At 40.5% G+C, this 25,065-nt stretch overlaps 1 protein-coding gene and 1 pseudogene across 3 annotated transcripts in view; one reads left to right on the top strand and one right to left on the bottom strand.

Moving 5' to 3' along the window:
- Nucleotides 1-25,065, bottom strand: part of Anxa4 (annexin A4) — a 64,386-nt gene that overhangs the window by 1,772 nt on the left and 37,549 nt on the right. For 2 of the 3 annotated variants that reach the window (XM_005003361.4, XM_013151597.3), the window contains exons 4-12: nucleotides 20,728-20,822; nucleotides 13,825-13,938; nucleotides 12,753-12,843; nucleotides 11,312-11,391; nucleotides 9,635-9,691; nucleotides 7,643-7,736; nucleotides 4,583-4,678; nucleotides 3,806-3,864; nucleotides 1,144-1,269 (exon numbers count right to left, since the gene is read on the bottom strand). In XM_005003361.4, the coding sequence (XP_005003418.1) occupies nucleotides 1,144-1,269; nucleotides 3,806-3,864; nucleotides 4,583-4,678; nucleotides 7,643-7,736; nucleotides 9,635-9,691; nucleotides 11,312-11,391; nucleotides 12,753-12,843; nucleotides 13,825-13,938; nucleotides 20,728-20,822 (812 nt within the window). The remainder of the gene's footprint in view (nucleotides 1-1,143; nucleotides 1,270-3,805; nucleotides 3,865-4,582; nucleotides 4,679-7,642; nucleotides 7,737-9,634; nucleotides 9,692-11,311; nucleotides 11,392-12,752; nucleotides 12,844-13,824; nucleotides 13,939-20,727; nucleotides 20,823-25,065) is intronic. The other variant, XM_003468930.5, reaches the window with a different exon arrangement.
- On the top strand, nucleotides 18,319-19,850 carry LOC106027488 (hypoxanthine-guanine phosphoribosyltransferase-like; annotated as a pseudogene).

The following is a 25,065-nucleotide window of genomic DNA, read 5'->3' as shown; positions in this document are numbered from 1 at the left end:
TCGTATGTTTTCTTAAGCCTTTTGCTATGGGTTGTGGAGAGTCTTCCAGAAAGGCTCCATAATTTCTAAATGGAAATGTTTTTATGATCCAATAATAAATCTTTTTGTTCTTTTTGGTATGAGGGACTGAGCCCATGGCCTTGTGCATATCCTGAGCTATGCTCCCAGCCCAATAGATCAATTTTTTCTAGTCCTTTATGGGCATTAAAAAAGGCAGAATTTTTATCTATAGAGTTCAAAACTTAATAGTATCTGTTAAAATCAATCTAGATATATCCTTATTTGTACTTGGATGCATTGATCTGCCAAAGAATAAAAGGCGTTAAAGTTTCTTACTAGCATAGTATTTTGCGTCTTTTTTCTTTTGTAGTCTCAAGTTTCTCATTGATAATTGGATGTAACATGATCTGACACCCAAGCTTCAAGACAATGTAATCTTGTAAATTGTTGCCTTTATTAATATAAAGCGATTGCTTTCAGTAATGTTTTTTCTCCTTGAAAGTTTCTCTTTATTTATAGTGTGATCCCTGTTTTTTGTTTTATTCCTGTTTTTTTTTTTTAAAGCTTTTTACATGCCTCTAAATTTTAGTTATTCCTTTTTTGATGAGATGTGATTTGAGACAGGGTCTCACTTGTGCAGTTCAGGCTGGCCTTGAACTCACAGTGATCTTCCTGCCTCTGGCTCTGGATTGCTGGGATTACATGCGTGTGCCATCACACCCAGCAGTATTTAGTTATTCCTTATAAATTACATAAACTGGAATTTTATGTTTTTATCCAACCTGTGAGTTTATTTTTATTATTATAATTTAATTTTTATCTTTTGCCATTTTTCTGTTTATCCATGTTACGCTTCTGTTTCTTTTGACAATGCTTATTGAATAGGCAATGTAGTTTTTATTTTTCATTTTATTTTTATTTTTATATTTCGTTACAAATCAAAACCTGATGTGAAGTTTATTGTGCAACTCTAGCTTCGGAGGAAACCGTGTGGAAGGACAGAGCCTGGAAATACCTGAAGTACAGGACTATCTCTCTGGGGTGACAGATGCCAGGCAGGAGGGGACCAAAGTGCTCTAGGCTGAGCCCCATTTTTCACTCGTGCTTCCCCCTGGGCAGCATGGCAAGGCTGCTGTGACCCACCTTGATGAAAGAGTACAGAGACTTTCCATAGAGCCTCTTGAAGTTTTCTCGGATGTCCAGCATGTCAATCTCTGCTCGGGAAACCATCACTCTGATGAGGGTGCTGTCGTCGGTGCCCAAGCCCTGCTGAAGAAAATCGGATCCCTGTATAAGAGAGGCTGGCAGTTTCTCAGAGTGCTCTTGCCCTGTTTAGTAGGGCAAGATGACAAATGACTCTCCGGATGGTGTCTTTTCCTCCCCAACCTTGGAGGCCTGAGGAATATCTTGCTGTTTATCACAGGATTCCATGCTCTGCATGGCTTAACTTTTCTAACCCCTTATGTTCTGACCAGAGGACACTTCGGTGTCTTCTAGAAAGACACTTGGTACTGTCCAGCTTGCCTGCCTCACCCCCTTTCCATGTAAAGCTTCCCTGAAGCTCCAGCACAAATATACCAAGTTTCTGTTTTGTTTTATTGTTGGTGCTGGGAATTGAACAAAGGGTCTCAGATCATGTGCTCTACCACTGGGCTACACCTCCAGCCTCCCCCTCACCTTTTTTTTTTAAATTTTGGACTCCCCTCCCCCAAAACCAGAAAACAGATATTGGAAAAAAATAAAATTTTTTCTCTGGGTCCCTGTAATACTTGGATCCTCAACTACTATCTTACATTCTGTCTTCTTACTGGTGCTTGAACATGCTTGTTTGCCTAGAAGGCTAAATGTTATTTGAGAAGCAGGTCTACATTCTGATCTTTCCCACACCTCTTATGGTTCCCCTGCATGGGTGCTTGCAAATAGAATCCAAGTGAGAGGATGGGCTCAGGAGCTAGGCAGCCAGCGTTTGCATCCTTGCATCACTATTTTCCTCTCTGAGGATCTTGGGTAAGTTGTATATCCTTTCTATGCCTCAGTCTGTGCTTCTGTAAAATGGGGACTCATAATAGTATCTGCCTCATAGAACCGTTTAAGGATAAAATTAACCGGGGAGTGGAGACAGCCACACCCAAGCTTCTCTCCATGAGTCAGTGCCATTCTCCAACTGTTGGGGGAGAGAACCAGGTGTCACAAGGAAGTGATACTCACCTGGAAACCGTATCATTTTTATTGTTTTCTTGGGTTTGGTTTTATTTTCTTTTGTTTTGTTTGATTATGTTAAATCTGATGGCATGAACAGCTACTTAAAAGATAGCAAGACATATTATGGTAACCATTGTTTGTTTTGTTTTTGTGGGAGACAACTCCAGTGACTCTCCTTGAATGCAAAACAATTACTGCAGCTTTGATTGTTTGGAGATTTATTTCATTATACTGAGATGGAGAGCTGGCTATCGTATTTCCTTCTCTCTTCAATTGGCTCTAAGAATGGCAAGTAAGGCTAGCTGAGTTACTGGTGGTATGTAATCTCTAGAGCCAACAGATAGTCCTGTTTCCTCGAATAGTGTTCTCCATACTGTTCTCCGTGTAAAGGATATGAACACAGCAGGATGTTAGAGCCAATAGTTCCAGGAATGTCAACTGGGTAGAGTTTAAAGTAAAGAGGCTATGACTCCCCAGGGCACAAGAGTTTGCATATCAGAAACCGAAGCAACAGCCTCTCAAAACAATTCAGTTGCTACCTTAATTAGATTGTATGAAATGATCCTTCTGCACATCTTTTTTTTTTTTTTTTTTGGTCTTTTTCGTTTTTATCGGTACCGGGGATCGAACTCACAACTGCCTGCTTGCAAGGCAGGCGCTTATGCCGCTGAGCTAAATCCCTAGCCCCTCTTCTGCATATCTTTATCTCTGGAATTTGTAGAGATGCTTTTCTCCCCACCTGGCCAGCCAGCTCAAGTTACTTACATAATTCTGGCCATCCTCACTGTTACTCATCCCTGAGCCACTCCCCTTCTTCACAAGATAATACTGTACACAGTATTGGGGATTACAATAGTCTTGTTTTTTGTTTTGGTACCAGGGATCAAACTCGTGACCTTGTGCTTATCAGGCAAGCACTTAAAACCACTGAGCTAAATCCCTGGCCCATATGTTAACCATTTTGGATTTCCTATTAGCTTATTTTGAAATCCTTTATTGCATTCATTGTTTTGTTTTTATTCTTTCTACTCCATTCTGTTCTGCTTGATTTTTACTATGTCTGAAGGTATCTGTGGCTATTTTGAAGACAATAAAAGGCAGTATGGTAACTATTGCTGATTTCATACGGTTTTGAAGTCCTGTATCACTTATACTAGTTTATTTTGATTGGTTTGATTGTTTTATTTTCCTTGATTTTATCTTCTTTTAAAAAAAGAATAAAATTAATCCATACATATATAAAACATTAAGAAACGTGATCCACACATCATAAATACTTAACATCAATCAGTGAGTTGAGAGGATTGCAAATTCTAGCCAACAGTGGGCTAGTCAGCAAGCTAGTGAGATCTTGTCTCAAAATAAAAAAATTTGATGACAGGACTTGGATATAGCTCACTCAGTACAAAGGCCCTGAGTTCAATTCCTAGTAGGGTAAAAAATAAAAATTAACTTAGTATTATTATTAACAGTACTTAGTAAAGTAAATGGTGAAGTAAATTGGATATTTCAGCTGAAATCTGGGTGGGGGAGACAAGCAAACTAAGAAGGTAGACACAGATAAACCAAAGACATTCAGATGCTAAAAAACGAAGCCATTTACCTTCATAGATTTATAAAGCCTTTCAGCAAAATATGCAGATTTGTTCCTCATGCACTTTACTGTCAAGAAAAAAAAAAAGATTACAGGAGAAACCTCTGAGAAAAGTGACAGTTATTCTACAAAATATCAAGGAAAAACCAAAGTAACAAGAATATCTCTTGATAGCTTTGCCAGAAAAATTTTGGGCATGCTACATTTCATAATCATAAGCCACACTGTAGGCATTTTCTTGGGTGGAAAGTATTCCTAATTTCTCATGTTCCTACAGAAATAATTTATAAAAGATCATCCAAGCAAAAGGAGACATATAATTTCACAATAATTACTATGTCTGCCATGAGAGCAGTGATTCGTTCTAACCATTAGACTTGCAAGACGCAGCCAGTATATATAGTATTAGCTTTCTCAAGAGATTTAACAGCATGAGATATAAAAAAATAAGGTGCGACAGCAATCAAAAGTTGTACACAATATTTCTTGTTTAAAATTCTGGAACATTAGCCAGGCACTGAGGCATGTGCCTGTAGTTTCCAGTTACTTGGGAGGCAGAGGAAGGAGGAGGATCACTTGAGGTCAGACGTTCAAGATCAGCCTGGGGAATACAGGGAGACCTTATCTGAAAAACCACCACCAACAAAAAACCGGGAATGTATCATAAGTGATTTAAACAATTCTGCTCTCTGAAAGTCAGAATTCTAGACCCCTTGACAACAAACTGAGAGTGAGGAGGAAAATCAATAGATTTGTTTTTCTGTTCCCCGTTTCCTACAGTCTTACCAATAGCCAGCAGAGCATCTTCAAAGCTACCGGATGTTTCAGATTTGATACTCTGCTCAATATCCTTCTTCGATATCCTTTTGTATTCATCAAAAACTACAAAGAATAACAAAATGGCATCAAAATATAAAAGAATACACAAAACTAAAATGTATCAATAAAGTGAGCATCTTTTTTTTTTATTTTAGAGTGAGCATCTTTTAGTAAAACTTTATGCTGTTCTTTGTCATATATCAAGAGTGCAGTAACCAGCAATGAGGCTGAGATGTGGAGGAATACTGTGGCCCAGCAGAATGGGACTAAGGCAAGGAGGAAAGAGAACTGTGATTCCTGAAGGACACAGGTAAGTCACTTCCCTCAACTAGATGCTGCTTCCTCACAAATAAATGGAGACATCCTCTGCAGACTTGCTTTCTTTTCTCATTGTTCCCTTAAAACACACAACGTGTCCTTTTGCTGTTTAGGCCTCAGCAGTCACCTGCATGTTCAGCTTCCTTTTTGACTCATCAGAATTAAAGCAATTCAGCCTCTTCAAAACTGAGTCACATTTGATAACAGCTGCTTCGCCTCTTTTAATAGATACTAACGTAATTAAATTTCTGTTGCTTTTTTTGCCAAGTATTTTTTAATGTGATGGAATTTATTCTTTTCTTTTGCTCTCATCTTCTGGAGCTTTCTTAGATGAGATCTATATATATATTTTTTTATCTCCTAACTATCTCTTTCTCTGGCATACTGTCTTGTCTCAATTAAGGTGACTCTCATAGGTTGTCCATGTAGGAACACCCATATCCAACCACATACATCATAACTTCTACCAAACAAATGAGCAGTTCACCCAGTCAGGATTGCCTTCCTGAAAATTTCAAATTGGGCATATCATGGGAATGGCCCAAATCATGGAATTACTTTTACCTTCAAAGAACATAAGAAAAATCTGGGTGTGGTGGCACACACCTACAATCCCAGTACTTAAGAGGCTGAGGCAGGAGGGTTGTTGCAAGTTTCAGACCAATCTGGGCTACAAAGTAAGTTCAAGGCCAGCTTGAACTCTACAGCAAGACTCAGTCTTAAAAAAAAAAAAAAAAAAATCACCCAGGAAGTTTCTGGGTATGGCTCCCAGAGATTTTACTTCAGACAGTCTGAAGAAGGGGTGTATAAAATTCATTTTGGTGGTATGGACAGAACCCAGAACCTCACCCAGGTAGGCAAATGCTCCCCCACACACTACAATACCTACCCCCAAAGTACGCATTTTAAATGGAGACCAGACATCAGCCAGCAAACCTGCCTTAGAAATAAGAGCTATGAATTGCTTCTAGGGAGATGCCCAACACTGCCTTGATTTCTGTTCTTGAAGTTATTCTACTTTCCCTTCAATTTTACGAGCCACCAGTGTTTTTCATTTTCTTTCTTTTCCAATTCTTTTTTTACTTGAGTTGGAGTCAGTGTATATTGCTTGGAATTAAACTGACACATTCTCTGAGCCTGTTTTCTCCATTGTCAATTGGAGGAGATTATTATTACTCCATTGGGATACTGCAAGAAACAATGCTTATGGTAGCCTAACACCACATCTAGAAGTTGGAAAACTATTAACAAAATGGTAATCTAGAATCTTCACTATTATTGTTGGTTGCAAGAATATTATGAAGTTTTCTTTATTCAAAAAGTGCTTAAAACGTTTTCTCCCATGGCTTACAGGCCGATATTTTATACCTACCTAACTACTGCCTTTGTGTCTCGGAAGTGAACATTCTTACAGAATGGATGTACTATACTAAATCACCTTCTGAGACTGCAGTTCTGAGGCTGTACCATTAGGGGGAGATTTGTGATATCTGAAATCAGTCAAGGGATGGCAGAGTTGGTGTGTCTGATGGTAGCCTATGACATTTATTATTAGGAGTAATCGATTTTTTGTCCCTGTAGAATATCTGAAATAATTACAACTTTAAAATGAGTTGTATGTTTCAATTACGTTATGTTTCAATCTGGCAAACTCATTCTTCTCAAATTTCCCAGAAGCTTTGTAAATCTGTGTGTGTATGACAGGGGTATGGTGGATTTATAAAATTGTGATGCACATAAACAGCTGTATAAAAGTTGAAATATCCTATTAAATCTTTATTGCCATGTACAAGAAGACTATAAGCTTGAAACAAATATTCTACAATTGTAGTATCTTTTCCCCCAAAGAGGTTAAAAGCACATTACAAAGTTTAGAATGATCAGAAACAGACTAAAAACACCACACATAGGAAATAAAACCTGAATTATCCCCTGTTCATCTACTGCAACCTAACCCCTAAAGAAATTACTTCTTTGGATGTCCAAAAGGAATAAACATCAACTAACATTTCTATTTTATTTTTTTCCTGATGTACTAAAGACTTTTTCAAAGTTATAACTAAGTGAAAATGGAAGTATTAGGATTGCTTTAGAAAAAGGACCAACTAACCGTGGGAGCAATGAAACCCAAAATGTGTAATAGTCATTGTACAAAAGAGAGGAAAAGAAAGTGCTCTAAACTATATAACTGCATGTATATTTAAGTGTATAAGATAGAATATGATATCACAGAGTTTTATTGGATCATTGAACAGAACTGTTTGCAGTATCATTGATGGAATGTCCACTTTACAAGCTTTAATTTTGTGACTTGAACAATTATTTCTAAGATGACAATATGTAATCCATTAACTAGTGATTTCCTACTGTTCATTTTTTTTCTGTAAATCTGTATAACTTGTACCCTTTCTCTGCTTTTTTTTTCTTTTCTCCTTAAATAAAATTAAAAAAAAAAAAAAAAAAAAAAGAAAAAGGACCAACTATGAAGGTAGGTTTCCTGTCAAACTTTTATGAATACATTGTAGGTATTCATAATTAATTTTTCAGAAACTATTCCTTATTTGCGACCTTGGACTCATACATTCTAAGGGAAGAATCAAAGGCAGTTCAGTACAGTCAGTTTTCTGCACCAAGAGGGAAATTAATTAGGGGAATATACGTTTCACTATCTTTGAAACAGTGTCTTTGGGAAGTGAGGTAAGTGCTTACCATGCAACAGATGATTTCGGTTTCGGGAACAGAGGATCGTTAGGAATTTCACTTCATCTGTTCCCCATCTCTTCTCTCCAGCATCATACAGGTCCTGACGCCAAGAAAAGTACAAGTGTAAAAAATCAAAGAAATGTGCCAGCACACACGCAAATACTTCCAGAACTCTAGAGAGCTGAATGGCTTAGTTTTATTTTGTTGGCTGGAAAGAAAAACACACATGCACACGTAACAGAAGATTCCTCACTTACACCTGACTGCTGTAGGAATTTTCAGCTTTACAATGGTAAGAAAGTGATACATGGCTAGTAAGAACTATACTTCAAATTTTGAATTTTGATCTTTTGCCAGGCTATTTACAGCTGTATGATGCTTTACTGGAATGTGAGAAGCATTAGGAAGATGTACTGTGTTGTTAACTAACCAGGATGTTTAGTAGGTTTGGTAATAATAAATGCATTTTCAACTTACAACTTTCAACATGCAAGTGCATTTTGGGACATAATCGCACTGTAGGTCAAGAGGCATTTATCATTTATCTATCTATCTACCTGTCATCTACCTATCATCTTTCCATTCAACTGGTTCTGTTTATTGAAAACCTCTAATATACTGCCTTAATTACTAAAGCATGCCCGGGAGCAGTGGCACATCCAGAGTCCAATGTACTTGGGTGGCTCATTGCAGCCCTCAAGTTTAAGAACAGCCTGAAAACATAGTAAGATCTTGTCTCAAAAAAAAATTATGGCATAGGAGATCCTGTGATTTCTGAGACTGGGGTATACCCAGTCACCCAGCTTCCATTGGTTTGATAGGAATGCATGCCCTTGGGGTGCCTCCCTTAAAACACTGATGCCTAAGGGACATACATACCCCCTTCCTTCTAATGGAAGCCACAGCTTATTTTCTGCACAAACAACAGTGGTTCATAAGTCACACACGGAGTGGAATCAGTCCCTCACTATGGTTGTATGTTGGTTAAAAATGCAAGTATAAATCTCAGTTCTTCTGTTAGCTGTCTGAACTTGACAAGAAGCTTTTCTGAGCCTCAATTTCATTGTCTGTAAAATGGGATAGTAGTACTTATAGAGTTACTGCAAGAATTCAATGATGCACTGAGTATAAAACCTTAGGGAAATATTTGGTACCCACTTTTATGAGCTACTATTTTATTTTTATTATTATTACATTTTATTCTATCACAGTACTGGAGATTGAATCCAAGGGTGCCATACACTGAGTTATATCCCTCAGAACTTTTAAATTTTTTTTTCTGTCTTTTGAGACAGGGTCTCCCTCTGCAGTTCAGGCTGTCTTGAGCTCACTTTGTAGTCCAGGCTAGTCTTGAACTTACAATGATCCTCCTGCCTCAGCCTCCCGAATGCTGTGATTACAGGGATGTGCCACCATGCCTGGCATACCCTCAGAACTTTTTATATCTTGTTTTGAGTCTTGCCAAGTTGCCAGGCTGATCTCTGGTTGCCAGGTGGTCTGCCTGCCTTAGCCTCCCTAGTAGCTGAAATTACACAGACATGCACCAGCATACCTGGCTTATGAGTTATTATTATTAGTGTTGTCTGGCTATTGAGATTGATATAGGAAAAGCATTTGTGGGTTAGTGCCAGAGAAACAATCATCTCTTGGGGTTTGATAGTAATTTTACCCTTACAGGGTCTTACTGGATATTCTCTGTGGGGAAGAAAAACATGCATAGCAAACAGAGCATAGGCGGCACCCTACTTTGAAAGCCAATCAGTGATTCCCTGAGCTCATCACATAATTATCCCAATATCAAGAAGTTTGAGATCCAGAAGTGAAGACAGAATGATATTTAGTGCCGCCCCGAGTACCCCTGCAAGACACCTGCTGTTGAAGGTTATCCGTGGAAATCTTTATACGCCCCCGCCTGGCTCATACACTGAGGTAGGAAAGGAAGCCTGTCTGCCTACCGCGGAGAAGAAAACCGAAAGAAGAAACGTGGGTTCTACCAACCTTGGCATCCTGTTTCACGAGACCATCATCCAGGTAGTTCCCTTGATCCCTGCCACCCTGAGGACAAGGAAGACAAATGGACAGAGTAAAAGAGTGTCCATCAAGATTTGGGGGCACAGTTCAAGACAGAGGGCCTGGCCCCCCAAGGAGATGGTAATGTGACAAAATGCCACAAGGGTGCAACTCTGGGCCTCCGGGAAACAGGACAAAGTCCTCTGGCTGTGCTTACATTGTTACCATGGCTCTGAGCTGTGCCTAGAGGACACGGCCAGCAGAGTGTTTTCCAAACCAGCCACCCTAGGATCAGCTTGTGCCAGAAAGGGGCTCGAGCACGGAAGTGCCAAGAGAATCTGAGCCTGCGGTGGGATCTGAGGAAGCCATGAAATCTCCCCCTGCCCACCACAGCTCTGATCAGGGAAGGCAGAAGGGAGGCCCAGAGGAATCCTAAAGCGTGCCAGGACCTCGGGTTGGTTATTTTATTGTGAACTGCCTCAGTGTTCTGTGGTTCAGGCATGGCTGCTCAGGGTAGGAAAATGGGAGGAAGGGCAAAATGGGAAGACAGTAAGAGAAACATGCAAGCATTGTTTAAGTGAATGTCAGAGATAAGGCTAAATGAAAGCTGGGGACCATCTCCAGCAATAATAGTAACAGACACAGGCCAGGCAGGACGATGAGCTGGCTTGGACAGAAAAGGAGTTCAGGTTCAGTTTAGGAGCAATATAAGGTGACGGCAGATTAGCCATACAGAAACCTCCGAAATGCCCTGAAAGGCAGGCTTCCCGCCCAGGAGGGAGGTCACAGGGAATGTCTTGAACATCGTCTTTTATTTTCTGGCAGTGCTCTTTCCACCCTCATCCAATCCTGCTTAAATTCTCACCTGGACCTGATGTAGCTTCCTCCCTGGTCTCCCAGTCCCCACCTCCTCGCCACTGTTCTTCACAAATATCACTATCATACTCCTCTTAGGAAAACACAGTTCCAACCATCATCATGATTGTCACCACCATCATCATCTTCATCACCCAAACCTTCGGTGCTCCCTACTGCTTTCCAATTAAAAGTGTAAACTTGCAACACAGAATCACAGTCTTCGCTCGCAGCTTGCTTCCCAATTACCACTCTGCCCCTTCAGGCAAGTGTGCCCGGAACACACCCCATGCTTCCCGCCTCCTCGATGCCTGGAACGTGCCCACCCACATCTCAGTTTCTTGGAATCCTACAAATCTTCCAAGTACTCTCCCAACTAGCATCTCTGCCGTGAAGCTTTTTCTTTGTTTCTGCAAAACAAAGTCTCTCCTTGAATCTACCTTTTGCTACACGCTCTCCTGGGGCACTTAATCATTTCATGCCTGATAGCAACCTGTGTATCTGAGGACAGGATAAACTCTCAAGGCACAGGAACCCGCCGTGAGTCATCCTCATAACTTGCAGTGCTGGAATAGGGGTACCTGGCATATATTAAGGACTCATGAGCATTGATCAAATGGGTGTACATGACTGCTCAGGAGCTCTGAAAAACAAATAAGGTAAAAGAACAGAAAATCCCGGGAGCAACGTTTAGGAAATAGTCATATTTGGGGGGCTGAAGGAATGAGGGAGGCTGAAACAGGGGGTGGACAGTGAACACTGCAGTAAACCCATCCCCCATCAGAAGCAGTGACAGAGGCAGCGACTCACAGCTGACAGAGACACCAGCACTCTCTGGAACATGAATGAAGTGTCAGAGCAAATGTCGTCTTCAAGGCTCCGTCCATATTCTAGCAAGAAAGTGGAATTAGTTACATCAGGCTATAGAGTCCTGCCCACCTCTGTGTCACCCTCCAGTGGGTTCCATCCCTGCCCGACCCATGTGTTTGCTGTAGCAGGTCACCACGAGACTTTCCCCTGCATACACTTCTTCAAAAACTAAATTCAAGATAGTTTATGTTGTCATGAGACAGGCACAGGAAATGCCTGTCTCTGAAGATGTGAGCCTGAGAAGACCAGGCCCAGTGCTTCCCTCTGGTTCCCACTGGCCAGGCTCTGCCCTGAATGGCCACTGTAGAATCAGGGAAGGACATGGTGAGAGCAGCGCTTCCCAGTGAGGGGTGTGGAAGGTGTCCTGAGACACTCCAGCCTCGAAGACCTCCAAAGAAACTGCATGGCGCAGGGGTAGGCCCGGGGTGCTACATCCAAACTGCTAAGAGCTAGAATTGCCCATCCTGAACACTGACCAGTGTCTCAGATCGTATTGTTTTCTTCTACAAAAGCCACACATGTTGACTAGAGAACACTTAGGGGAAAAAATAAGTAAAATGAGAGGAGAAAACTCTTCTGTGTTCTAATCATTTAGAAATACTGACGACTGAAATCACTGATAACATTTTGTAAATCTTTATTTTTTTCTGTCTTTTAACAAGAGATGCTGCCTGTTAGTTTTGATTTGTTCTTCTTACTTACCTAGATACCACACTTTGTAATAAACTAATACATTTTTGCAATATACATTTTACGGACTACTAATTCATTGTAGGACTATACCACTTATTGTTTAGCCAACCTAATGCCATTGGACATTTTTAGCTAATATACACAATGCCAAATAAGCACCACAGAATCTAAATATTTTTACATTTTCTGTTCTATTCTTAGGGTAAAAAGGCAAGTTTTTTTTAAAAACTTCTTCATACGTAGCATCATCTGGAGGCTTTTCAAAAAGGATTAATGGCTATCATTTTGAGAAGGCTGCAGGACACACAGGCCATTCTGGAGGTCAAAAATTGGGCCAGACAGCCCCTCCTTTGAAATGCTAAGAATCAGTTGTTGATGCCAGCATGTTAAACAAGCATTTTTGATTCTTTGCTTGGTTGTAAGGAACAACTTTCCTGCTCGAAGGCTGATAAAACAGTGCACTGGGCAGCCTATGCAGAGTGATGTCTTTCTCTTCAGAAGTCTACAGAAGCTGACCAGCAGACATCTGCCTAGACAGGGTTCTGCCTCAAGGACAGCCTTGTGCTTATGAACCCCTTGTGGTCGGTGTGCCTAGGAAGACAGTCTAGTCAACGGATAGCCATCCACTGCTAATCTTGTTCTCCAATCATAGCAAAACCTCAGCTGGGCCACTGCACAAGTTACATACGAATCTGGTAGGTCTGCTTGATGCGGTGGATCTCCTCGGGGGTCCGCGAGGCCAGGATCTCAATCAGGCAGCCTTCATCCGTGCCAGCTCCCTGCACAGCAAACCAGAGGACAGCTTTTGTGAACCAGCATACTGAGCTGGTGTACACTTCTGTTTTGGGGTATTGGTTAAAAAAATTTTACAAGTTGAGTCCCAGATACAGAAGGAATACAGACTCAAACCTGCAGGGGACAAAGGCAACCCACTGAGTCCTAGCAATAGGATTTGTTAACTTTTAATTATCTTCCTCCAAATCCAGTGTTTACCATACACATTACTAGTTATAACAAACCCTTAGGGCCTGTTTATCCTGTGTTGGTTTCAAGTGCCAGGTTCAGTACAGTTTCTGTGCTTTGGAGGCTTAATCTTTCCGTGGCCTACTGTTTTCTTCATATGAAGCGTAGAATCGTCTGGCAAAGACCTTTTGCCTCTTTGCTTTCTCAGAGCATTCTACAAGGTCAAGTCCTTTTTAATATGGTTGAGGAGAATAACTGCATTTATGTGTCATGTGTCAATCACTGAAAATCAACTGACCCCAATTAGGGCCCAGAGGACTGCTCGGGCACGCACAGTGGTCTTACATGTAGGGAACTCTTCTGCCAGTTCTAAACTAACAGCAGACCTGGAGGCACTAGGGCATCAGTCATGAAGTTCCATCGCTCAAAAGTAACTGACACACCAAGAAAGTTTCCAGAAAGACACCAAAAGCACAACTAAGATCACTCCTGTGGATGAGCTCAGCAGCACAGCCCACACTTAGCCAAATGTGCGAGGCCCTGGTTCCACACAGATAACTACAATCCCTGCTCCCTGAGCCACAGGAAGGAGCACATGAGTCTTTAACTTTCTGGAAAACAATTTTTAAATTATAGGTACTAGAAAGTCTCCAAGGTGTCATCATGAGATCATGAGTGGAAAACCTTTCTCCTCACGTCGTGAGAAATAACTTTGCTTTCCACCCTTGGAAGGGCTGGGAGACACAGCCTCAGTGTTTGTGCCAAGCACTCTGCAGGCAGAGGGGAAGAACACGCACCTTCATGGCCCTTCGCAGCTCCTGCACATCATATAGCACGGTGGGTGTCATCATTCCTATGATCACCTGCTCGAAGTTGCCACTCAGTTCGGACTTCAAGTCATCTATCAGCTCCTGCAACAAGAGAAAGCAGCCCTGCTTAAACACCTACAATAATTGAAATGAGCCGCTCTCCAGTTGTGACCTGGGGGGTTTCCAGGGTTTCACGACCCTTCCAAGCCATAGGAGAGGTCTGACTGTCTTCACAGTAACCCTAAGACTTTATCTGCCTTGTTACTGTCATGCTCTCAAGAGTACACAGTGGAGTTTTCCTAAAGTTACTCAACATATCTATGCATATTTACAGCTAGGGTATTAACTAAAACACTCCCCTCATTTCCTACTACATTTCTGTACAAGACCAGATTTTCTTCATTTATCTAAAAACAAAATCATATACTGCAACAAATTAAATGCAGATGCAGATATGAGAATCCAGCTATCTTCTCCATTAAGTCACACTTTACAGAGATTTATAAAATGTGAAACAAAGCCAGCTTCACATTAAAATTTTATTTTGGAACATATATCTAATATATTTACTTATTTTTAATTAAAAAAAATTTGGGGGTGTACTGGGGATCAAATTTATGACCTTGCACTTGCCAGGCAGGCGCTAATACCACTAAGCTATGTCGATAGCCCCTAATATATTTATTTTATTTTTTTTTTTAATTTTATTTAAGGAGAAAAGAAAAAAAAAGCAGAGAAAGGGTACAAGTTATACAGATTTGCAGAAAAAAAATGAACAGTAGGAAATCACTAGTTAATGGATTACATATTGTCATCTTAGAAATAATTGTTCAAGTCACAAAATTAAAGCTTGTAAAGTGGACATTCCATCAATGATACTGCAAACAGTTCTGTTCAATGATCCAATAAAACTCTGTGATATCATATTCTATCTTATACACTTAAATATACATGCAGTTATATAGTTTAGAGCACTTTCTTTTCCTCTCTTTTGTACAATGACTATTACACATTTTGGGTTTCATTGCTCTCACGGTTCTTATTACTTTTTTGGAAGAGAGTAAAACCAAATGTGACATAACAGAACAGAATCGGTCAAGGCAAAAGGGTGGACATAATAGATAATGTGAAAACATAATACAAGGTGATCAACAATGGTTATCATAATGCCTCCCGCTATCTCTAATAGAATTGCCTATACCATTAGTTATAATACAATTGAACAAAACAGTAAAGAACAAAACCGACAAAACCAAACCATTGGAGACATTGTAGGTCTTCAAAAGTAGATAAAAGTCAACGAGAATGGGCGTTATAATGAATCTCATTATCTTCACAGCTGATGCCTAAATTTTCGAACCTGATACTATCCAGCAAAACAGAATAGGGGAACATCAGTTAAAAACCAGATGGTGAGAGTAATACAGGGCTTTAAATCGAGGTAATGGAAAGTCAAAGTGGGTTACTATAATATATCCTGCTATTTTTTTCCTTTAATTAAAAGGATAAAAATTTTAAAAAAAGTATTAAAAAAGTAAATAATGGAGTGGAGATTGAGATAAAAGAGGGCATAACAACGAAACAGCACAGATCAAAACATAACCATTTAAGCAGAATAGTGTTTCACCACCAGATAATCCTGACCTAAAAGTAGTTACCATATTGTCTCTTTCCTTGAAACCCTTGAGTACAACTTCGTATACTGTAGCATTAAGTATATCAAAACAATGTAAAACCATTTAAGAGAATGACAGCATTAGAGTATTTAGAATCGACTAACAGAAAATGAATAATGGTTTCTGTATAATCTCCTTGTCTTTAAAAGATTTTTGCTTATACTATCGTACATAATAAAATCCAGTAAGATACAACCTATTTAGACCATTGGAGACAGAAGGACAAAAGCTAGATGAGACTTCACAACAAGATGATACTAAATCAGTATTACCTATTAAGATGTCATTTTCTCCAAAATAGCTTTTCCTATCATCCAATCTTCTCTGTCTCATTTCTGTTGAGCTCTTATTCTGTCAGTAGCTGTCAGTTTGTCTTCTTCACTTTGTTCTCTGCTCCATTAGTTGTGGCCTCCACTATTTCTGGATTCTTTGTATTTTTCTTTTTTTAGAATATCCTGCAATACTCTCTGTAGAGTGGAATTGGTGGTTGCAAATTCCCCCAGTTCCTCTTTATCCTGGAAGCACCTTGTTTTTCCATCAATTTCCAGGGACAGTTGTGCAGGATATCTCAATCTTGGCTGGAGATTATTATCTTTCAAAGCTTGAATTATTTCTCCCCACGCTCTTCGTGATTTGATGGTTTGTGCAGAGAAATCTGCTGTAATTCTGATGGGTGTTCCCTTGTAAGTGGTCTGTTTCTTGTCTCTGACAGCTTTTAATATTCTGTTCTTGTATTGAATTTCTGGAATTTTTATTATTATATGCCTGGGTGTTGCTCTGTTTGGGTTGTAGGTAGCTGGGGTCCTGTATGCCTCATACATCTGAGTATCTTTACCTTTTGCTAAATTAGGAAAATTCTCCTGGATTATTTCTGTGAGTAGCTTTTGTAGTTCATTTGTTTGTGTCCCTACTTCTTCTTTTATGTTCTTAATCCTTAAGTTATGGATCCTCTTATCATCTTCTTGTCTTTGTATTATTGCTGTTTGTTTCTTTGTTATTTTTAAGAAGTTTTTCATTTCATTCTCCCATATTACAATTCTGCCCTCCAGTTCAGATAGTCTGTCCTTAGTTTCTTTCAAGCTGTTATGCCAGTCTTCGATAGACTTCTTAGTTTCTTGGTAGTCCCTTTGAACCTGCTTCACGTATTCTATGCTTTCCCTGTTTTCTCCATCAAACAATTCTCCCCTCTTTTTCTGTTCTTCCATTCCACCACCTGTTTTTTCTTGGGTGGTACTTAGCATTTCTCTAACTATTTTGCATACTTCTAGCTTCAGGTCATTGATAACTTCATTCCTGAATTGGTCTATGAGGCTCTCTATATGGTGCCTTATGTGTATTGGTGCGGTGTCTGCTATTGCCTGTTTCTCAGAATTGGGGGCCGAGGAGCCTTTCTTGTTGCTGCCTCTTCCCATGCTGCCTCTTCTTCTCTGTTCTTTATATATGCAAGCTTATATAAGAGGCCCAGCTTCTCTCCTAGTCAGCCACAGCCTGATCGAATTGCGCCAGTTAGGTGTTCCCGCTCACCACTGCGCACCAGGCAGCCCACGCGGGGCCCGCCCCTCCCGGCCTCCGTCAGGCTCTGGGATCTGGGTTGGGCCAGCCTACGGGGTCCGCCGGCAGCGTCACTCAGGCCAGGCACTTTTCACCAATCCTGCCCGAGAGGGGAATGTGTCGCTGGAGTTGCCACCGCGCCCTGCTCCCGCAGGACTGCTCGGGCCCAGAAAGTCCGCTGGAGTCAAACTGTGGTGGAGTGTCAGTTTCTCTCACTCACCTCGCCACAAGTCAGAACATGCCTCCCTGCCCGTCCTGTTTTCGACTCCATTCGCAGACTCCCGTTCTCAGAGCTTCCGCGCATCTCTCTCCTTGCCGAGCCGATGTAGAGGCAGCCAGCCACCGCGCGGCGGGAAACCCAAATCGCGGCTTCCAATGGCGCAGGGTCCAGCCTCAGCAGCGAGGCTTTTCTGTTCCTGTTTTAGCACCAGGACTGCATTCCAAGTTGGTTTCTCTCAGCCGAGTTCGTTCCTGAGTCAGCAGAGCATAACTCCACCTGCTTATGTCCCTTTAGTCCGCACCATACCTGGCTTCTGAGCCTAGTTTTTCAGAGAGCCTCCAGTAGTTGCTGTTATCTGTCCCCCATGTTCTCCCAGAAGTCCTAATATATTTATTTTTAAGAAGTGTATAAGACCGCCTGGACAGCTCTCCTTGAATAAAGAGTAATTACCTCCCCTTGGCTACACCTGGCCCTATCTCATGTACTGATATGTACATAGCTGGCTAAGCCATTTCCTTTTCCCTTCAACTGGCTCTGAGCAACGTAAATAGAGATAGCTGAGGTGCTGATGTGTAATCTTTGAAGCCAGTGACAGTTGACTGTTCCCCCAGCCCAGTGTCTCCCTAAATGTTTGAGACCAGCAGGATGCAGAGCCAGTGCTCCAGGGCTGTCAACTGGGTTTGACCCTCAAGATAAGAAGCGATGACTTCCCAGGGCAAAAAGTTTACACACCAGAAATTGAAGCACCAGCCTCTTAAGACATTAGATGCTACCTCAGTTGTGCTATGCAGATTGGTCTTTCTGCATATCCTTCTCTTTGAATATTGCACAGGTGCTTTCTGGCCTCCTAGCTAGCTCAGCTCACATAATTCCTGCCATTCTCACAGTCACTCATCCTTAGCTACTTCCTTCTTCATGAATTAATAAAATTTAGATTAGGCCCTGGGTTGGGGCCCTTGTTTCATGAACCCTCAGCTGGATTGGACCCTGGCTGCCCTTAACTGTAAATATGTCTTAAATCCCTTTGTTCTCACCATGGGTTGCACTAAAGGTAGTAGATTGGAATTAATTTGCCAGAATTTCAATAACACATCCATGGGATTACAAATATAAACTTCCTGGATGGTGACCAGGATGGGAAAGGACTCTATTAAGAAGTTAATTACTATAAAAAAAAGTTAATTACTTAGCTTTAAAATCCTCATTTTTAGTATCATAAATATTAATAGATATAATTTCAAAAACTAAAATGTTCTCAATAACTTAACATCATACAGAGGCTCTGAGATTAAAATGTTAGTAGACACAAACTTCAATGCATTTCTTATTTAACAATATATCCTGACTGTATTTCCAAGTTAATATTCACCTATGACATTTAAAAAAATGTTTTCATTTTTTCTTGGGTATGGTGATATACCATATACTGGTACTGTCAGCACTTGAGAGGCTGAGGCAAGAGGATTTCCATGAGTATGAAATCAGCTTGGGATACATGGTGAGTTCAAGGCCAGGAGAGACTATATAGAAAGACTCTCTCAAAAAAAATTATCTGTAATTGACACGTAGTATATATTTATGGAGTACGATGTGACCTTTCAGTATCTATATACAGTATATAATGATCAGATCAGGGTAACTGGTGTAGATAGCTATGGTATATTTATCATGTAGGCCATTGACTATTTCTTTGTGTTGGGAACATTCAAAATCTTCTTAAGCAGCTTTTTTGAAATAATTAATTGCTGTCTACTGTACATATCTTTGTGTGTTAGAGAACACTGGAAGTTGTTCCTCGTATCCAGCTGTTCCCTGTAACTGTCTTCTTTTCATCCTCTTGCCCTACACTTTCCCAGGTAACCACTGTTTCCAGGAACATTTGTAAACAAGACAAAGGGCCTCCGCCTCCTGCTCCTCTGCCCCTCTGCCATCTTCCTTTTCCTAGTGCCATCAACGCAGGCTTCATTATGGGGGCTCTCAGCCCCAGATTTGTAATTAGATACTAATCGTTATGTCAACATTTTGGAAAAAGTGTTTATTCCTCGTGGATTAAACACGGACAGTACTGAAAGGTTTGCCTGAGACGTGATGCAGAGATGGGAAGCTGTCACACTGTAGCCCTCTGTGTTCTCAAGGGGGGCTACACATACTTTGTTGACCTGCTGGACTACAGTAAAGCACTGAATAGAAATTGTGATAAACCATTCCTTTGACTGTAGATTTTATCTGACTCAAGAGATCAGTCAACAGAGGACATAGAAGTAATGGGTGGAGATGAGCTCTCAATTTTCACTGGAAAGAATATCCTGAACGATGAGAATATAATTGACACTGGCAAAACAATGTAAATATTGCTTTCCTTAATCAAGCAGTACAGTCCAAAGATGGTCCAGGTCACAAGCTTGCTGGTGAAAAGGACCCCTTGAGGTGCTGGATATCAGGCCAGATTTTGTTGGATTTGAAATTCCAGACAAGGTGTTGTTGTTGTTGACTATAATGAGTAATTCAGGAATTTGAATTACATTTGTGTCATTGGTGCACCTGAAGAGCCACAAAGCCTCAGGTAAGAAAGAGTTCAACTTGAATCAACGAACTTTGGGAGTCCCATTGATACAACCAGCAAAATTATCAGATGTTCTATTTTTGTGGTCATCTGCTTAGCAAAGCTTTCAGCATGAACCTAATCAGACTTTTGTCTGTTTTGTACCTTGAAAATGTCAGTTGCTGCATTCCTGAACTTTTTTTTGCATTATGAGTCTAGAGACTATCAGTTCCCATTGAGTGGATTACTTAACTTGTGAATGGAAAAAAAATTATCTCATAAACTATACCATTATTAAATAAGAACACTGAAATTGTATCTGCAAGAAAAATTTAGAGAGAAATATTAGTTTTTTAATTGATTGGTTGTTGTTATTGTTGTTATTATTTTGTTTTTGTTTTTCTGACAGGGTCTCATTGTATAGTTCAGACTGGCCTTGAACTCACTGTGTGGCACAGAGTGGCCTCAACTCACAGTGATCCTCCTGTCTTAGCCTCGTGAGTTCTGGGATTTCAGGTGTGCGTCCATCATGCCTGGTGTTTAATTGGTATTTTAATATTTGTATATTCAGGAAAGAACAGAAGTGATTGACTATTTTTCATTATATCATGTGTTTGGAAAAGTCAGAAACATCTAAGAGGCTTTGTTTAGTTGGAAAAAACCCTATGTTTCTGCAGAGTTGACTCTTTTTTCCACTAATTCAAGATTATTTCCTGTTAATCATTGTCAAGTTTTATAAAAATACACATAAATTAAAACAAATAAACAAACCAAAACAAGACAAAGGATTCATCTTTTAAGACACAGGACTCCCTCAGGCATCTTGTTGGAGATGCCCTGCTTCCTTCCACACTGCCCGAGACGTCCCTGTCACCCACACGGAGCAGGACACCCGTGCCTACCCTGCCGATGGTGGTCTTGTAGGCCGTCCTGATTTCCTGGCGCTGGGCCGTGCTGCGGTAGGCCAGGACTCTGATGATGGCGTCTTCATCTGTGCCTACAGGCGTGGCAGAGACAATGAATGACTTTGATTTGACAGCAAAATGGGAAAGTGGGTTCTCTGGGGACAACTGCCTTCACCAAACGCTGAAAGCTTGCTCAGAAAGGACAGTATATCTATTTTACTGGAAAACAGTTTGAATCTTAGCTTCCCCTTTACATAGTAAAATAGTAAATTTTTCCAAGCATCAGTCTTCTTGCCTGTGACTTGGGAATGAGGACAGTATTCACTCTGATTGGGCTGTTGCAAGTGGCACATAAAATAATTCAGAGAATTGCTCAGCCCAAAGCCCAGAACTTACTACACATTCAATAAACGTTGGCTGGGATCATTCTTTTTCCTCTCCTCTGGAATTCCTTTCCTATCCCCTGGGTCTCATATCTTCTGCATATTTACCTTTTCCCTCTTTATTATTTTCTCTGAGTTTTAAAACAACTCACACTTTCCTCTAACTCACTGACTTGTTATTTTGTAGAGTTTAAACTGGCTGCTCAGTGTATTAAGTGTACTGTAAAATTTAAAATTATAATTGTATTTTTAATTTTCAAGCTATCCTTCCCATAGTCTCCATTTTCAAATTATTTTTCCCTTTTCCCATTTTATACAACAGACCACCAAAACTTATGTTACAAGTTAGAAATGTTTCAAATCTTGCTTGTCTGTTGCTTAGAGCAGCTTTTACAAGGAAAGTTTTGACTGATTTTCCCAATCTGTTCCTCATCTCTATAATAGCAGGACACTCATGTGATGTTTGGTAAATTTTCTGTTTCCTTGCTGTTTATGCTGTATGAAAAGTTGTAATGTAATTCAGAAGGAATTCTACTAAAATGCTTGGATGAAAAAATATGCATTTATCATAAATGTTCTTTGCAAGATTAGAAATCTAGAAAAATGTGAAGTGTGGGATGAGACTGTAAAATTTTTTTTTTTGTACTGGGGATCGAACTCATGACCGTGTGCTTGCAAGGCAAGTGCTTATGCCACTGAACTAAATCCCCAGCCCCCAAGGCTATAAAACTTTTAAGTTTATATATTATAGGGTAAAAGACAGAGAGCCAGGTATGACAGTACATGCCTATGCACATGCCTGTAATCTCAACTGCTTCAGTCTGGGAAGCTGAAGCAGGAGGATCACAAGTTTTCAGTCCAGCCTGGACAATTCAGGGAGACCTTGTCTTAAAATAAAAAATAAAAAAGGTCTGGAGATGCAGTTCAGAAACTCAAGGAAAAACGAAAGGGACAAAGAGAAAAAGGAAAAAAGAAAGAAAGAAAAAGATAATAGATACCACTGGCCTTTGCTGGTTCTGAACTCCCAGCTGAGGGAGAAGGTGCACTCCCTCTTGCTTGCCTCCTGTCTATGAAAGCATTATGCGTCCTCCAGCTGCCAAGTCTGAAACCTCAAGATAGCTCTGATTGTTTTTATGTTCTCCCTCAACATTCAAATTTCCTGCCAAATCATGCAAAATCTTGCTCTGTAGCTTTTTTGCATGCATCTTTTTTTTTGCATGCATCCTTTTGACTCCCACAGAGAACTGCAGGATTTCTTTTTAGTAAACTGTAAAAATCTTCACTAGTATTTTCCCTTCCTAATTGATCTTGTCAGAATCTTTTTTTTTTTGCATTAGAGAACAAATAAAATGTTAAGAATTTTAATGGTTCATCACAAAAGCACTTACCAAACAAAATAATGTTAATAAAAATTCTTTTTTTTTTTTTTTTTTGACTTTTTCATTTTTATCGGTACCGGGGATCAAACTCACGACTGCCTGCTTGCAAGGCAGGTGCTTATGCCGCTGAGCTAAATCCCCAGCCCCTTGTTAATAAAAATTCTTAAATAAAAGAATTTTAAAAGCACCAATGCAGAAAATAGCATTAAAGTGTTTGCATATTTGCAGTCTTTTTTTTTTTTTTTTTGTCTTTTTCGTTTTTATCGGTATCAGGGATCGAACTCAGAACTGCCTGCTTGCAAGGCAGGCGCTTATGCCACTGAGCAAATCCCCAGCCCCCTTTGCAGTCATTTTTAACGTTCCCATATTCCTTTAAGAACACCAGCTTTTAAATTTTAGAGCCACATCAACTTATAGGCAAATAAAGACTACATCTGAACAAATCAGACATAAAGCAAGATGACTTAGAAAACTACTTTTAAAAGTCTTATTGCCAGAGAATGGCTTTAAATGATTTTTTAAAAAAACTCAAAACAATCTGAATTACCTTTTGCTTTTCAAAGTATCCAAAGATTCCCCACAACAAATCGGTGTACTTTTAGGTGTACAGTGTTTACAGGCCATCATAATCCTCACTGACCCATCAGCTTAGACATTTTTACTGACCTTAGTCTGTCACCATACATTTTGCAAAGACTTGCCAGACATCTGAAAACAAGTGAGGTGTATTTAAACAGGCAAAAACAAAACAAAAGAAACCAACAAACAAAAACAACTTGCCAGAATCTTGCAACTTTTTCCTAAAAGGAAAGTCTCCCTGAGCATGGTGGCACACACCTGTAATCCCAGGACTCTGGGAAGCTGAGGCAGGAAGATTACAATTTAGTGACTTAGTTTTGTTTTGTTTTGTTTTCGGTACCGGGGATCAAACTCATGGCCGCCTGCTTGCAAGGCAGGTGCTTATGCCGCTGAGCTAAATCCCCAGTCCCCAATTTAGTGACTTAGTAAGACCCTGTTTTAAGACTTAAAAATTTAGGGGCTGGGGATTTAGCTCAGCAGTATAAGCACCTGCCTTGGAAGCAGGCGTGAGTTCGATCCCCGATACCGATAAAAAAAACAGAAAAGAAAAAAAAAAAAAGACTTAAAAAAATTTTTTTTAAATGAAACAAAAGGGTGGGTGATTTAGCTCTATGCAAAGGCTCTGGGTCCAATCACTAGTAACACAAAATAAACCAATAGATAAATAAGTAATTTATTATATCCCTCACCTGCTCAGAAATATACCATGGCTCCCCATGGCCTGCTGAATCTCCTACAGGGCACTGGCGCCTCCCTTCAACCTCCCCTTTTCTATTGTAAATATCCATATAAAATGATACCAGGCAGTCAGATTCTTAAACTTGACTCTACCGAAGTGTACAGCCCTCCAGTCTCCTGACCCCTTCGTTAGCAGTCTATTGATTTAGCTGTCTCCCTGACCACCTCCACTTTGTGTCCTGATTTTGACACCTGTGATTCCCTGGACAGTGCCTTTGCCACCCCCACGTCTGTGATCCTCTCAATAGCACCACCAGAACTTCCCTTTGATACTTTCCACCTCTTAAAGCTCCCAACCAACCTCCTCTTCCTCTGCAAGCACCTGCTGCTGCCGCCGAAAGCCACTTCCCACACAGCCACTGTTTCTCTTGTGCCTCAGCTCCATTCACTTGAAACGTCCCCTATTTATCTCATCACCCAGGGCTCATCTCAGATTCCCCATTCTCCAACAAGTTTTTTTTTTTTTTTTTTTTTTTTTCCTCCAACAAGTTTTGCCTGATGCTCCCAAATGAAATGTCATCTCCTCTCCTTCATCCCCTAGGCAGAGATGGGGAACCTTACAGAGCTTTCCGGCTCTTGGTGGCATGTACGCCATAGGTTCACCACCACTGCCCTACAGGATCTTATCTGTGCCCCTCTTATCATTATGATATCACAAACTAGTTGCAGAGGTTTCTGTGCTGTCCTAGCATTTGTAGATTATTTGACCGCCAGGCCGTGCGGTTAGGCAGTGCTGGGAACTGAACGTAGGGCCCTGTGCATGTTAGGCAAGCACTCTACCACCAAGCTACACCCTCAGTCCCCAGACTAGGGCTGTCTCCTGCCTCTTCCAACTTCCGGCCTGAAAAAGGACTGGTTCTGCTAACTGCTGCCTGACTCTTGCTTTGAGAATTCTGAACACATGTGGTCCACATTCTGAATCACAGTGTTCTTGCTCTATACCAAAGAATTAGGATAAATCTAAAAAAAAGTAGACCTGGTACATTTTCCATTTTATTTACAAAAGAGGGAAAATGAGAATACTCAGAGTCAGGACAAAGGTCTGCTTAGAGGTGGTCAGCTGGGCAGCAGAAGGGCTTAGACTCCAGCTGTGAAGTCGCTTTGCCTGACATCACCTGCCTGGAATCCCCTCACTCACTAGTTCCAATTTGCCAGGGGCTGGGGATTTAGCTCAGCAGCATAAGCGCCTGCCTTGCAAGCAGGCAGTCGCAAGTTCGATCCCCGGTACCGATAAAAAGGAAAAAGACAAAAAAAAA

Source organism: Cavia porcellus, unplaced genomic scaffold (genome assembly GCF_034190915.1).
Source record: "Cavia porcellus strain 051 isolate PalLab524CR breed Dunkin Hartley unplaced genomic scaffold, mCavPor4.1 scaffold_18, whole genome shotgun sequence".
NCBI classification, from domain to species: Eukaryota; Metazoa; Chordata; class Mammalia; order Rodentia; family Caviidae; genus Cavia; species Cavia porcellus.
The sequence above is the reverse complement of the archived record's forward strand: the minus strand, read 5'-3'. Positions and strand labels throughout refer to the sequence as shown.